Here is a 14,856-nt window from a genome sequence, read left to right on the forward strand (position 1 = left end):
CGCCCTTAGCTCGTACTTAACAAATTCAATCGTGCTGTCGTCAAAGCGGGTCTCGGTTATGACAACAGCACTAGGAGAGTACGCATTGAACAATTGGTAGAACGTCTCCACAAACGATGGTCGGTGAACATTCCTTGCATTCCACAATATGACATGTGACCCCATTGGTAAGAACTTAGGAGATGGCTCATGAACATCAGCCTCAGACCCATACAAAGATACCCGATGGTACTTCACCTTGAGCTTGGTGGTAACCCAAGAGAAAACATTAATACGAATGATTTTGACAAGGTTGCGCACCTCCATCACATGAAAGGTTGCCGTGGTAGCCCCAATGAAAATGTGTGTTTCTTGTAAAGGCAGGGTGTACAGAGGAAGTCTGTCGGGGTCGAATTCGGGCTTCAAATCAAAAATTGGAACAATTTCTCTTGGGATAAAATCAGCCGAGGTTGTATTTTTGCACAACCACTTGGCAAAAGCACCAACCCCCTTGTGGAGATAGCCATTTAAATCACTTAGATCTGGATAATAAGCTGGCCGAATGTTTCCAATCGACTCTTCCATCAAACTTTTTGGGATGTAGGTGGTTGTCCTAAAGTCAAGCGAGTCGGACAATTGATCACGAAGAAAGGTAGGCTCCATGTAAAGCCCTTCGTCGCAGTCATATTTGCTCGCAAAATAAGCCGTGGTGTTGAAATCTATTTCAGGGGTGTTACTAGGCTTGAAGGGGCTGAAGTAGAGTAGTGGGGTGAGTGGATGAGGGAATATGCGCCTTCCCCAAGAACCCACAATAGTTTTTTGAGGGTTGGACATGGTGAAGCCAAAGAAAGGAGTTTAGTTTTTGGGTAGCTGGTGGAAATGGTGAGGTCTTTGGGTACGTGGAAATGGAAGATAGTAATAAGAACTAACTTTAACTAGAGTAGCTAGTGTAAATATTTTTGTTTTATTCATATTTTAAGCTTTGGAAAAGAAGACTAAAAATCCTAGGAAATCCGAAGAATGCAGAGTTCCTTTACTAAAGTCAGACAGGAAGGTCAGAAAGAAGGACAACTTTAAGTCCAGCTGAACTGAGAAAGTATTAAGTTGAGCTGAACAACCAATGTCAGTCAGCATTAAGATAAGACAATACACATAGTCAGACAGTACAAGTTTGTGCTGGGCTCTATGCACTTGTGACAGCATTTTCATCAACTATGAACAAAAGATGGGAGTTGAAGGAACTAATGTAATACTTAAATGAACCAAACTAATTCGTACGTCTACCATTTATGGTATCCCAACTACATTTGCCTATAAGAGAACCACAAGGGCCTGTTATTATTGTACTCCAACTCCCCAATTCTTGCCATATAGTTTAGCCTAACTATCTACAATTTCTTCCGGCATGGGAAAGAAAGGTACGGCCATCTACATTATAACTATCTACATTATAACTACTCATGTGTGTGAATTACGTATTCATCATATTATCAAATGCCCAGCACAAGTAAAGTAGATTTGTATGTGGAATTCTAAATGTTACCATTTTATGTTAGCATGAATCCTTTGAGCTACCATTTTATGTTAGACCAGTTTTTCTTAATTTCTGAACTTAATGATGTCATTTTAAGCATATTATGTAATAGTAAGATGTTTGTCTTATGTTATGGTTTTGATCCTTTAAAAACCAAAATACAACCACTGAAAGGTTGTGTAAGTAAGTTAAATACTAATAATGTTCTACTTGTTCAAGGCACACTATATACCAGTTGTACGAGTTTGCTGTTCAATTGGATTAAGTTGCCTTTTACTTTGAACCACTTATGATGTTGTACTTGTATATTCAGTTGGAGTTCTTTGATGTTCAATCGGAGCAATTTGCCTTTGAATCCTGTACAGTAGTATTCTTTGATGTTAGCTTTTATTATTGCTGAATTAATTATATATATAAAAAAAGGAACCACTTGATACCAGGAGCAAAAAATACAAGAAGTTAATGATTATATGTTGTGTGTGATCCATTATAACTTGAAAAAAATCCATTTATTGAAAAAAATCCATTAAATAGGAAACATGTTAAATTTGTATGTAAAATCGTACTTCTTTGATGTTAAGTTGGACCATATTGCCTTCTAGTGTTGGTACTGTGGATACAAATTTTACACTACTGAGTAATGAAAATGTCCCATTTTAACTGTTTGACCAGAAAGGAGACGGGATGAAATAAGGCGCAGAAAGCTGTTAAGGAAGGTTGCGAAGTTAAAAAGCAATATAATGGGATCATACGACCCAAATGCAATCATAAGGGATCTGTACATGCCAAACCATAGCAAGATGATGATGTTTGGACATCAACTTGCTACTATTGCACGAGGAGGATTGCATGATCCAGTTGATGGTATAGATTTCCATCCCGCGTTTCCATTCTTCACAATGTTCAAAATAGGTCGGGCTAGATACTTTCGCAAGGAGGCTTACTGTTTCATGTACTACTTGCTGGATGTTGCAAAAATTGCCGTTAGCTTTAACTTGCGGACCTTAAGACGGTCATTGGCTGAAGCATATGGCTACCCAGAATACCATACTCACCTCAAGCGCTTTTTTTAGCTATTTGAGGATCTTGAGGATTGGTGGTTGACTGTCGACGGAGCAATTGGGGAAGGACATGAATGGGGAGTACTGCTTCTAGGTAGGAATTTCACTACCCCGAAGGAGGGGACCCTACAAACAACCTTTGAGTGGCTGCAATTCTCGAAAGAAGATCAATCAGAACAAATTCTAAACGATGTTGATCAAAGGATGATGTTCAGAAGGAATATGCTTAAAGTAAACGGCTACGATGAGATGACCCATGGTGCGCTCATAACGGCTGAACCCTTTGCATACAGTGACTACCCCGTTGATTATGTACATCGCCTACAACGAGCAATCAATATGTTTGAGAACAAGACGGGTTCCGACTCAGCTTCTGGCCTTAATTGGACATCCGAATCTAGCTTCGAATATTAGATTAATATGTTATTTAGTTATAAGTGTAGTACGAAACAATCCTAAAGATATGTTATTTAGTTATTAAATATATGTTATTTAGCTTCGAATATTAGATTAATATGTTATCCTAAAGATTGTTGGTACAACTACAAAATAGTAATGGGTATGTAGCCTCTATTCTAATTGTAGCATTAAAATTAACTACAATGTTAAGAGCATCATAATTAGTTATCCACAAAATTAGTTAGCTAGCTCACTATTTCAACTGGGCCGAATTATCCTACAATTAGCTAGCTGACTTGTTCTACTGGGCCGAATGATCCTAAAATTAGCTAGCTTTAGTTTTCCACAAAATTGGGTTATGCACCCCATTACTGATGAAGACAATATCACTATTAGTTTCAAAAACAACAACCACAAACCCCTATCAACTCATCTGAGAACCTGTCCTTCTACCGCCACGTCTTTCCTTTGGGAGGATCTTCTCCAAATTTGCATGCAGCTCGTTGAATTCGCTGTTCACATCTTCAAGAAACAGATTGTTCCTCAAGGAGGAGGTGTGTTTCTCCTGGAAAAAAACTTATGTCAAAACACATGACAATGATACAAACTTTTCTTCTGCCCTTTAGTAAAGATTTCATCTAAATCTATCCATTCATTTAATCGTAGGACAAATAAAGGACCATAATCTCACCATGTGATAGGGAGCTTCGAAAGAACGTGCACAATGCTTTATGCTTGATAGCATGATTGCGCCGCACGAGCAACTGTTAAAGCAACACATCGACAGCCAAATAGATAAGCATTAGAAAACAAAATACGCATGTATGAAATTAAGCAGACAATTAGGAAACTAATAAAGCATGAACTTCACATGACAGGAGCATCCTAGAACAAATTCTGTGCCTTAAGGTAATGTCATATCCTAGTTAGCTATAGATTAAATTACATCCTTAAAATTAATTTAACCAAACAGAGATAGATTTGGTCACAAGAAAAAACTTGTAACACACATGCAATCTAGAGACCTTTCAATTGCCCAATTACAGGAAAATCCAACCAACCAACACCATGTACATTAAGAATTGCATAAAAAACTTAGAGAACCCACAGAACCTGAGCATGCTACTCATGACAAAGATCATTATAGTTAACAAGTTCACCTCTTGCAAGCACTAGTAGAACATATAAAGGAAAAAAGGGCGACAGTAATGACTAAATGGATATCAATCATTCAAATTAAATGGATATCAATCAATCAAGGTAACCACTTGGCAAAGAATAAGCAAACCAACAACTACATACACTGAAATTGGTAAGTGAAATCCACATATTAAGCGAAAAGAGCTCTAATCTAACCAGCCAACATATCATATATATAATCAATACTTAACCAGCCAACATCCACCATAAAGCCATTACCATTCAAATCAATCAAAACATACTTACTTGTCAGCCTGTCGTACCGGGAAGGTCCTCCTCACCCATGTTGAAGTTGTACCCACCTCCCATGTGGGTTCACTAAGGTGTAGCAACTCCTCCAAAGCCTCCATCTAAAGGAAGAAATTGGCCGTGTCACAAAAAGGAGAAAATAACATAAAAGTAAGGAAGGAGAGAGTTGAGCTCCCTACTAGTTGCTGACGACACTTGTCATGCTTTAAGTACGGATCTTCGTACAGAGAATCAATCATCCAAACCACATGGGCCTTTAAATCCAAGGGCAAGCAATACCAATGTTCTGCATTCTTAACAGATGCATCAAGGACGGGGACAAAAACCTGTATCCATTATAATCAAATTTAATTATAAAAGGCTTATTTAACTATAAAAGGCTTAAATATAAACAAATGAATACTATGAGAAACTTAACACTTACACTTTGAATTTGGTCAAGAGAATAGCTGAGGAAAGTCTTCCCGTACTTTTGCCCCAACTCTTTAGGGTCATCTTTACCGACCATAACGATGTTCTAAAAACAAAATAAAATGAATTAGTAAAACACTACAAACAAAATACAAATGTTCATGCAGAAACTCTATAACCAAATATAGTGGTTGCAAAAAACTCACCGCATACGAAGGATCCATCATAATCCTTTTCCTTGTATGTTGTGATGCCCAACTCTTCGTATACAGAACAGAGGCCACCCGGACGTAATGATCTCCAACACGAGCCCTCGGGGACACAACACGATAACAGTCCCTTTGAGATGCATCCACTCCATCACATAAAATTAAGTTTGGACCGGGCCTGCACACATGGCATAAAAGATCATATATACAATAATGAAATTCCAATTTTTAAGAACATAATTGTTCAATTACTCTTTCTAAGTGAAGCACCAAACATTTGCTAAAAATATACAATGATATTCACGCGTAGATTCAAATATAGAGCTCTATATTCACAAAAACCTTAGCAACTAGTAACACAAAATGGAGATCATTATCATATAATATATCACAAAAATGAAATTTATCTACTACTTACTCTGTATCACTCTTCAACTCCTTCCAACCGCGGACGAAGCACAGAATCCTCTTGTCAAAGGGACTTAGCTTATTTGGCCTAGGTCCTTCCTCCAAATTGGGTGATGACTTGTCAGCAGAGTAATCATCAGCACCATCCTTTTTGGGGGAAGGAATCACTTCAGCCCTATGTCCATTAATCCATCCATTTCCATCCCTCCTTGATCCGGTACTCGCGGCTTTTTCATTCCTAGGTCCGGTACTTCCTGCATTTTCATCCCTTCTCACCTCATTTTCAAAACCCACATTTTGAAAACCCACAAACTGATCAACAGGTGTTCCAGTCATCTTACTGACAAAGTTAGTTAGGGCTGTCCCAATCAAACCCTCAACTATGGTTTCGAGCTTTGATTCCAAATGACCTAATACCTACACATACAAATACAAAGGGACACATATTAGGAGCTAAGGATTGAGATAAATGAAACACATTATAATATGCATCAAAACGAGGTAGTACAGTCATAGTAGAATAAACTTTGCACACTCACCCGGTCAACAACAACATCTACGGAAACCTCGTTTCCTGAAACCACCGCCTTTTTACCATCATCCTCCCTTGGTAGTAGGGGATGTTCCTCTCCATAAGCAATATCGACGGCCTATCAATTGGGAAAAATTTATTACATGTAAAGTTATAATCCCAAGACATATAAAAATAATGTTGGTGTTTTACCTCAAGCTTGCCGTACTCATTCGTCGACACCTTATCTTCAAGAACAGCTGCTTTCACCTCAACAGAGTTCCATACCTTCACCCTCGGGTATACGCCCCACTGAACAGGAACTCGATGCAAGTGATCGAGATAATAAATCTACAAACAAAAAAAATAATGAGTACAAAATGTAAAACAAATTTATAAATATGACGACTAAATAATACTTTGAATACCAACAAATGCATCGTTATGACTGAGGCTCACCATAATGAACAGAAAACTACCCCCACATCCAGACCTAAAACCATCTTTCTGGAACTTCCTATGAAATCTGTTAGCTGTGTCACATAGCCACTCAAAAGTCAGCGAGCACCAATCATACTTGACAGCCTCAGTGGGCACTGTCAATGCTGGTAGGAGTGACTTCGCAAAGTTTGAGTTATTAGTGGTTGTACAAACCACTTTACCAAGAGCAACAAGTAGAAAGGCTACCATGAAATCCTCCTCGTCAACTTCATCAGCAAGGGGAATTGGTTGACCCGATTCATCCAACAGACATAATGCATCTGAAGCATTTTACAACGAAATGGTTTCCTTATTCGAACCGACACCATACAGATCAAAAATACTTCTCATCTTCTCCACCTTCTCCTCATCATCTTCACCAACATCAAAAGGCACTTTTTTAGCACCCATTGGTAGGCCAAGTACAGACCTCACTTGAGCGGGACCTAAGGGTAACACCTCACTCTGCCCAAACACCATCGTGCCATCAGGAAGCACTCTTGTCATCAACCAATAGCAAAATTGCCTTGGTATATTTTTCATGTCAATCCCTAACAGACCTTGAAACCCCATTTGTGTCACTAATGCGCGTCTTCGGGAATCAAAATGTTTGACAGCTTGGTAGAAAGACTCGACTCTGCATACAATGTTGGGGTACTGCCATGACACAACAACAGGGAATATGCATTAGTAGGCAACAAATAAAGTCAAGTAAAGTACAAATAAAATACTCATTTACATGCCTAATTTTAAATTAATTAGGGACTAAAACATCAAACCTTTCCGACGTTCTCATGATGGGTCTTCAGCACTGCCCCTTCCCTCAAAACTTTTTGCCCTTCGCTCATTTCACCCTAAACACATGCAAAGCATAAACCAATGTTATATACAATTCTTAGAATATTAAAATGACCAACAAATATAATCTGTCTTTCGTAATTACATATTCACTATACCTTTGACCTTTTCCTCTTCCGACTACTCTTACTCTTCATGAACTGCATCATCATCTTCATGAATTCAGAGGGAGAGCAGGAGTCATCTTCACTATATTCATCACTTTGCTCATCACCACCATTGTCTTCTTCACTATCCTCAACAACATTTGTTGACTTCTTGGGTACCTTTGCACTCTTGTTAGGTTTCTGCTTCCCTTTCACTTCAGACACCCCTTTCATAGGGGCCTTACGAGGGGCAGGGCCCTTAGAAGTTGAAGGATCCTAAATGACAAAAATGGAGAAAAAATTTCAGTCTTCCCCCAATCACATTCAACTAATATATTAACACAAACATTGATTACTCACCATCACATGATTCCAGTTCTTAGATCTTACAACTGTCTTCGATCTCATAATTTTTGCAAGGAATAATAGAAACCTAAAACATACAGACATATCATTAAGAAGTCAGAAAATGCAGAAACAGGGCCTAAAAAACAGGGCATACTCAAGTAAAAGAATCAGCATTCTACCAGAAGGTAACAATAGGATTCATTACACACTCCATAATTTCATTTGATAAAAGTAGATCAATAGAGACACAAAAAGACATATAGATGCTTATCTACACACTCACTCTCATCATTTGCCTCGGACATTTATTTGCAAAATTCATCGAAAAATAAGAAGCCTTATGATAGGAAAACTTATAGCCTTATGGTGCTATAAGTTACACATTCAGCAAAATGATTCAAAAAGCAATATTATAATTAACATATGAACAAGGTAGCCCCTTCAATTCAGGTCACAAAAGCACCAATGTACCACAACAGCCCTGCTTATAAATAACTTACAACAGACCAAGAGGTCAGGCACTTGTAAACCACACAGCATATATACAGCGCACATCAGTAGCACCCAAAATAGACAACATTTTCCATTATGTTGTAGATCTCTTACAGATTGATATTTAAGGTTACATTTCGACACGAAAAAAAACCAAACTCACAACAATATAATAATAGCACCAACAAGCAGCAATAGTTTATACAGCTTCACAAAAGAAACGATTTGGTTAAATTTTCATGAGCTCACTCAGAACACTCCTCACCAACACTCCTCATCAACACTTTACTAACAGACTTATTTATTCATACTCACTCAGAACACTCCTCATCAACATACACCTAACAAGAAATATCAATTAAATAACAAGAAATACCCATATAATCATCCAACAACACACACGGCTATCAATCAATTTTTTTTTAATTACTCACCTAATTGATGAATGAATAATTAAGTAATCATAAAACACACAATCTAATCAAACATATATAACCATGCAAAAAAAATCAATTATATAACAACAAAAAACCAAACCAAATAAAATCACCCCTCAACCAAAAAAAAAAAGTCCAGAAGAAAGGGTAGCAGGAACACAAAGTAATAGGTTACAAAGCATAGGGGGTAACTGGAAGAAAACTGTGGCCAAGCTGGCAACATTGAATAATGAAGAGGGGTTTCAGAGAGCACAAAGTCAGAAAAAAATATATTCCAATTTTCTATCTCAAGATGTTACAAGTAAGATTCCAAAGCACTAATTGATGCACAATCTTCGATCACAGAGCATACAGAGCATCATACAATTTTAATACTTGTAAAAATCCATATTAACTACACAATGTTAGTATTGTAAATGATTTTTTTTTCTAAACACATTATTCAATTTTCTTTTGACAACCGAGTTCAGCACTGAACAAAATTATTTTCAATGGAAGAAAAATAGGAATTATTATTTGATGCAAATCAAAGAATTTCACTTACTTTGACCAAATTATTCATTGATTCCAAGCAAAAATGATTTTTTTTTCTCTTCCACGTCATTGAAACAAAGAATCTAAGTTTTATCCAATGCATGCAAAAGCGTTATACTTTTTATTCATTCGTTTGATGTAATTGAGTGAATTAACCCAATTTTTGTTACAAAACTATCCATAATTCATAATTACTCCATTCCTTTTTATTTATCACATTTATTTTTGTCACATTTTTCAATACACATGTTTGAGCAATGAGCATTGATACCTTCATTATAAAATATTACAGTACTATAAAATATACTCCATATACATTCAAATCTCCCTCCTCAAACTGAAGATTTTAACTAGGACAACAAAAAAGAAACTAAAGGAGTACAAATTACAAAGCAAAGCATATCAAATTTCCAACACATGCAAAATGATATGATAACAAAATTTTAATCATTTATTTGACTTTTATGAAATTCAGAAGAAAAAGCCGTGTAACAACCAATAAATTCCAAAATTATCCAAGCATAATATGAAAACATAAAAAATCAACCTGCTGTTTAGGTAGATTTTGCAGATTTTTGCTCCTGAACTAACTACAGGACCAAAATGTACAGCCATTGAGCTCAAACAAAACGCCATTTTTTACAGTCAAAACTTCTAAATGCAAATTCAACCAAAACCCAGAAACAAATTTCCAATTTGAATCAAACCCAGAAATCAATCTAAATTCTTGATCAAAAATCAACCAATAATCAAATAACCCAGAAAAATAGGAATTATCAACCAGAAAAAAAAAAAACAAATTGTTATGCTTGAAGAGCCGCTTTATGAATCATGCAAAAAACAAGGCAGGGACAACACTTGGATTATCAATTGAACATAATATTTCAGTACAATGCTTTTTCTCAATGACAAACCCTAACAAACAAAATCAATTGATGACAAATGTAATTGGGATTTATGTAATTCTTCAACCCAATTACTGATTTCGCATAACAACAACACCAAAACCCCCTAAAAAACCCAGAAAATCCAAAGTATAAAAACCCTAACTTTTAGGTCAAACGATTTAATTGAAATTCACTTAGACAAATTACTAAAATAAAATCATCAAGCATTACAAATTTCAGAAAAACTAATGAATTTTATAAATACGTCGCTTACTTGGGTCAAATTTCTTCCGCGAATTTGCGTAACACCCTCTTGAGTTCTCCCCGCAGCAATCCCAGAATGAATTCTTCAACAAACCCACCACGCAAACCACGAACGACGGAAATGGAGGAATACAGAGAGCTCGAGTGACAAAAAGGGTTCGAAATTCAAATTCAAAAGGAGAAAATAAAGGGTTTTTTTTTTTCAGCGGGGAGATGGAGAGTGAGAAGAGAGAAGGACGGGTAAATGGGAAGAGAGAGAAAAAGTACCCAACAAGACTAGATGAGTACAAAATACGGAGTACTTACCTTACCCAAATACATTTACTAAATACGTTATACAGTAGAAACGGGCTGACAAAAAGCATAACGGGAACTTATGTGGATTTCCACTCAATCGCGCGAATTTACAAGCTTATCCCTGCATCTCAAAACTCCATTCAGACAAGCTCCTCTCTCATCACTCCAGAAATTTCAAAAATCCAAAATCAACTCTTTATTGGTTAATCTTGTCGACGTGGCCAATCCATCAACGGTCAATACCGGCCCACCTTATCTTACCCATAATTGTAAATTATATCGTAAAAAACACCCGTAATTCATTCTAACATTTTCTCAATTGATCGTCCCAAAAATAATTTAAATCATCGTTGTTTTTTTTTTTTTTTGAGAAAAAAATCATCGTTGTTAAAATTTGTTTAAATAAACTTGTTACAATGGCGCTACAAGCTGCATCTTTGGTACCCTCTACTGTCTCATTTCATAAAGAAGTAAGCTCACAATTTTCATCATTATTTTTTTGTTTAATTAATTTGTTTTTATAATATTAATGTTTTTAATATATTTTGATTTTATTGGTTTGGTTTGATATAAGGGGAAATGCATTGGTTTTAAAGAGACTTCCTTCTTCGGAGTTTCATTCTCTGATAATTGGAAAGCTGAATTTTATGCTCCGTCATTGAGGATTAAGGTGAATTTTTATTGCTGTAATTTTTTTGATCGAATTCTGGGTTTTTTTTTTTTTTTTTTTTTTTTTTTTTTTTTTTTTTTTTTTTGTCTTAATTCCTATGTCATAGGACGTCTGAATAGTGTAAACTGTAAAACTTTGCATCTCATAATGTACGGAATTACGTAGTTAGTATTAATTTAGACCAAAATTAAGTAATAAGTGTGTTTTTCCTTGTTGAAGTGTCGAGAATGGGACACGGGTGATTAATGTAAAATGAAGTTTTATCATATGTGGAGCAAGGAATTAACTACATATATACTGTACTAGTATAAAATTAAAATAGTGTGTAGCCCGGACATTGCACCGGTTGCTACTTTAATTAGTCCTTGTGATTATCAATTGTATACATTTATTTTATTGTTGATAACATAGTTTATGATTGGCTTAGATGGTTAAGTAACTATATTTCTTATAAAAGGTTGGGTGTTCGAATCCCCTTATTACCTTATATATTAGTATAGATCTCCTCCTATTCTTCCACTACTTTTGTTTTTTACAATTAGTACTTGATCCTAAATTTGAATGTTACTCAATGGTTGAAGGACTTGTAGTTTGCTAAATGCATAGTTCAATCTCGCGTTTATCCAGACATGAACTACTGTATGTGCTTCTGAAAAATCAAACATATTCATGTTTAGTAGATATGAACGACATTATTTCAATACTACGTAGTATGTACGAGTATCAAATTACTCCTTATCCCTTTGGAAATCCAGATATTATTAGTAGTAAGTTTTCATTTGCTGTTTAATTGGCTACATTGTGATGTTATCGTTGTTTGTCTATTCTTTTTAAATTGGTCAGTGCCTCATTTTCTAGATAATGGTTGAATGATTGTTCCTCAATTTTGACACAAATTTTTTTCTTAACAGCAAGAATCGAGAAATGGAATGATTAAAGCTCAAACAGTTACAGCATCACCATCAGTCGACCAAGCTACCCCTGAAGGAAAGAAGACACTTAGAGAGGGAAATGTAGTTATTACTGGAGCCTCATCTGGGCTAGGCTTAGCCACGGCTAAGGCCCTCTCAATGATGGGAAATTGGCACGTAACCATGGCCTGTAGAGATTTCCTCAAAGCAGAGAAAGCAGCCATTAGAGTAGGTATGCCCAAAGGAAGCTACTCTGTCATGCACCTTGACCTTGCCTCCCTCGAAAGCGTACGACAATTTGTAGATAACTTCCGGCGTTCTGGTAAACCTCTTGATGTTTTGGTTTGCAATGCGGCTGTGTATTTGCCTACTGATAAAGAGCCTACCTTTACTGCTGATGGCTTTGAGCTTAGTGTTGGGACCAACCACCTTGGGCATTTTCTTTTATCAAGGTTGCTCATTGATGACCTGAAGCAGTCTGACTATCCATCAAAGCGTCTTATCATTGTTGGATCTATCACAGGTAACATACTGCAGTAATATCTTACAGAGTATTTTATATCTGAATTTAATAACAAGACATGTTGCTGATATGTAAAAATGTTGATCTTATAACAGGGAACTCAAACACAGTAGCTGGGAATGTTCCTCCAAAGGCCAACCTTGGAGATCTGAGGGGACTTGCCGGAGGGCTGAATGGGGTAAACACCTCATCAATGATTGATGGAGGTGAATTTGATGGTGCTAAGGCCTACAAAGACAGCAAAGTTTGCAACATGCTCACTATGCAAGAGTTCCACAGGCGGTTCCATCAAGAAACTGGAATTACTTTTGCATCTCTCTACCCTGGATGTATTGCTGAGACTGGTCTGTTCAGGAATCATGTTGCGTTGTTCAGAACTCTTTTCCCACCCTTCCAGAAATACATTACAAAAGGTTATGTTTCTGAGGAGGAGGCTGGAAATAGGCTTGCACAGGTGAGTTTAGATCATATTCATAATAAATATTTATCTCAATACAAGATTATGAAACTTGTACCCCAGTAGATGAACTGTAAACTATTCTGTTAACAGGTGGTCAGTGATCCGAGCTTGACGAAATCAGGGGTTTACTGGAGCTGGAACAAGAATTCAAAATCTTTTGAAAATGAGCTGTCAAAGGAAGCTAGTGATGAAGAGAAGGCAAGGAAATTGTGGGAGGTTAGCGAAAAACTTGTTGGACTGGCTTAGGAATATTTTATATATTACTGCATCCAGTAGCCAAGTATCCAACAGTTATGTTTTCGATAGAGTGATAGGATAAGTAGTGCAACGGTAATGTAGAATTGAAGGAAACAGTGCAATGTATGAAATCAGAAAATATATCATTTTAAGCATCGCATGATTGCGTTCATCTTGTATCTCATTTTGGGTGGTATTGTTAGTTCTGATTTCTATATTTATTAATCTTAAATGTTAGTATTTACTGACTTTCATCTTGTTTCCTTCTGTTATGTAAACTGTGAATTAGTTACTACCCTCCAATACTTTGTGGATATGGATGACTGTCTCATAGTAGCTTTTATCTTCTTCTTCTTCATAGCCTCGAACGCCTTTATCCCATTAGTGGGGTCAGCTACATGAACCAACATGAGGACTTCCCAGGAGGTCACCCATCCTAATACTACTCTTAATCATTGTGGCTCATGTTAAGGGATGTGACAAAGTTTTACACTGGCTGTCATTGGCCTACCGAAACCCTCCTCCTTTGTCCAGGCTTGGGACTAGTAATGGAAAACCCACTGGCTGAGTTTTCCTTGTAGCTTTTATCATCAAATTGGCTGCAAAAACTATATTTATTCAAAAGAACTGATACAGATAAGTCTGTAGTAGGAGGGGAATCTTCTAGGAAGGATTCCCTCTACAATGCAAAGTTAAGAAATTAGCAGGCCCTGATGGTTTTAATTCAACGAGTTCTTTCTGTATTTACTGTCAAAACATATAGTATCTTCATATACGTGTTTTTATCCTTAAATAGCAAGCTATTCTGCTGTTTACAGTGTGTTTAATATGCTATACAAGTATACAACTCAGGCAATATATGTAATTTTTCATCCCAAAAAGTATAATACCTTACATACCTAAACGGCTAAACCTATATACTGCTGTTGCTATAGTTTCTATGATCACCTTCCCTTGGGAGCCAGACACTTGAAAGCCTGTTCTTGTTCATTGCTGAAGCTCGTATAAACTAAAACTAACATTTAGAGAATAGATGCTTGTGAATTCATTATGATTCCCACAATCAAAGAAGTTACAGCTTTACATTTTAATTTACTGATTCCAAATATCAGAAGTCAGTCTCTAGTCTGCAACCTGTGCAGCATAGCCTATGTTTCGGTTTCATCTATTCAAGACCCCTTTTGTTCAGTGCAGAGACTGATTAGGGTTACGCAGATAGCTCGCTATTAGAGGTGTGTACATCCTGACCTCTCAGTTACGACGATTGTGTATGTCTTGACATTGCAGTTTAAATGATTGGTACATCTTGATCTTGCAGTTCCAAATGCACTAGAGCTGCTGAAAGTGACCAATCTGATTAGTGTTTGTTTATCTTTAGGATGCTTTAATGGTGGTTTTCGATCATTAACGA

General features: G+C 36.6%; 3 protein-coding genes across 3 annotated transcripts; 1 reads left to right on the top strand and 2 right to left on the bottom strand.

Annotated features, from left to right (window-relative positions):
- Nucleotides 1-3,096: 3,096 nt before the first annotated feature.
- On the bottom strand, nucleotides 3,097-6,651 carry LOC145621130 (uncharacterized). Its single transcript, XM_081675862.1, has 10 exons — nucleotides 6,421-6,651; nucleotides 6,175-6,312; nucleotides 5,990-6,100; nucleotides 5,461-5,867; nucleotides 5,040-5,220; nucleotides 4,847-4,939; nucleotides 4,602-4,748; nucleotides 4,420-4,523; nucleotides 3,665-3,737; nucleotides 3,097-3,538 (listed from the first exon to the last, which is right to left on the bottom strand). Exons 1-10 carry the CDS (start codon nucleotides 6,649-6,651, stop codon nucleotides 3,398-3,400), a joined length of 1,626 nt encoding a protein of 541 aa, XP_081531988.1. The 3' UTR covers nucleotides 3,097-3,397.
- An 81-nt stretch (nucleotides 6,652-6,732) lies between these two features.
- LOC145621131 (uncharacterized) lies at nucleotides 6,733-10,707 on the bottom strand. Its single transcript, XM_081675863.1, has 5 exons — nucleotides 10,358-10,707; nucleotides 7,746-7,818; nucleotides 7,398-7,661; nucleotides 7,221-7,295; nucleotides 6,733-7,098 (listed from the first exon to the last, which is right to left on the bottom strand). Exons 2-5 carry the CDS (start codon nucleotides 7,791-7,793, stop codon nucleotides 6,733-6,735), a joined length of 753 nt encoding a protein of 250 aa, XP_081531989.1. The 5' UTR covers nucleotides 7,794-7,818; nucleotides 10,358-10,707.
- Nucleotides 10,708-10,954: 247 nt separating this feature from the next.
- Nucleotides 10,955-13,708, top strand: LOC145621548 (protochlorophyllide reductase-like). Its single transcript, XM_081676279.1, has 5 exons — nucleotides 10,955-11,114; nucleotides 11,219-11,314; nucleotides 12,226-12,748; nucleotides 12,844-13,202; nucleotides 13,299-13,708. The coding sequence occupies exons 1-5, from the start codon at nucleotides 11,061-11,063 to the stop codon at nucleotides 13,452-13,454; spliced, it is 1,188 nt and encodes a 395-aa protein (XP_081532405.1). The 5' UTR covers nucleotides 10,955-11,060; the 3' UTR covers nucleotides 13,455-13,708.
- Nucleotides 13,709-14,856: the final 1,148 nt, after the last annotated feature.

Source organism: Chenopodium album, chromosome 27 (assembly GCF_948465745.1).
Source record: "Chenopodium album chromosome 27, dcCheAlbu1.1, whole genome shotgun sequence".
In the NCBI taxonomy this organism is placed as follows: domain Eukaryota; kingdom Viridiplantae; phylum Streptophyta; class Magnoliopsida; order Caryophyllales; family Amaranthaceae; genus Chenopodium; species Chenopodium album.

Excerpts from the sequence above, each read along its gene's own strand:
- LOC145621131 (XM_081675863.1), bottom strand. The coding sequence starts at position 7,793 with ATGAGATCGAAGACAGTTGTAAGATCTAAGAACTGGAATCATGTGATG. Across the intron at positions 7,296-7,397 it reads GGAAGAGGAAAAGGTCAAAG|GGTGAAATGAGCGAAGGGCA; the intron begins GTATAGTGAATA and ends GCATGTGTTTAG. Across the intron at positions 7,099-7,220 it reads ATCATGAGAACGTCGGAAAG|TACCCCAACATTGTATGCAG; the intron begins GTTTGATGTTTT and ends GTGTCATGGCAG.
- LOC145621130 (XM_081675862.1), bottom strand. The coding sequence starts at position 6,651 with ATGGTAGCCTTTCTACTTGTTGCTCTTGGTAAAGTGGTTTGTACAACC. Across the intron at positions 4,524-4,601 it reads ACAAGTGTCGTCAGCAACTA|ATGGAGGCTTTGGAGGAGTT; the intron begins GTAGGGAGCTCA and ends TTCTTCCTTTAG. Across the intron at positions 3,539-3,664 it reads TCGAAGCTCCCTATCACATG|GAGAAACACACCTCCTCCTT; the intron begins GTGAGATTATGG and ends GTTTTTTTCCAG.
- LOC145621548 (XM_081676279.1), top strand. The coding sequence starts at position 11,061 with ATGGCGCTACAAGCTGCATCTTTGGTACCCTCTACTGTCTCATTTCAT. Across the intron at positions 11,115-11,218 it reads CTGTCTCATTTCATAAAGAA|GGGAAATGCATTGGTTTTAA; the intron begins GTAAGCTCACAA and ends GTTTGATATAAG. Across the intron at positions 12,749-12,843 it reads CATTGTTGGATCTATCACAG|GGAACTCAAACACAGTAGCT; the intron begins GTAACATACTGC and ends ATCTTATAACAG.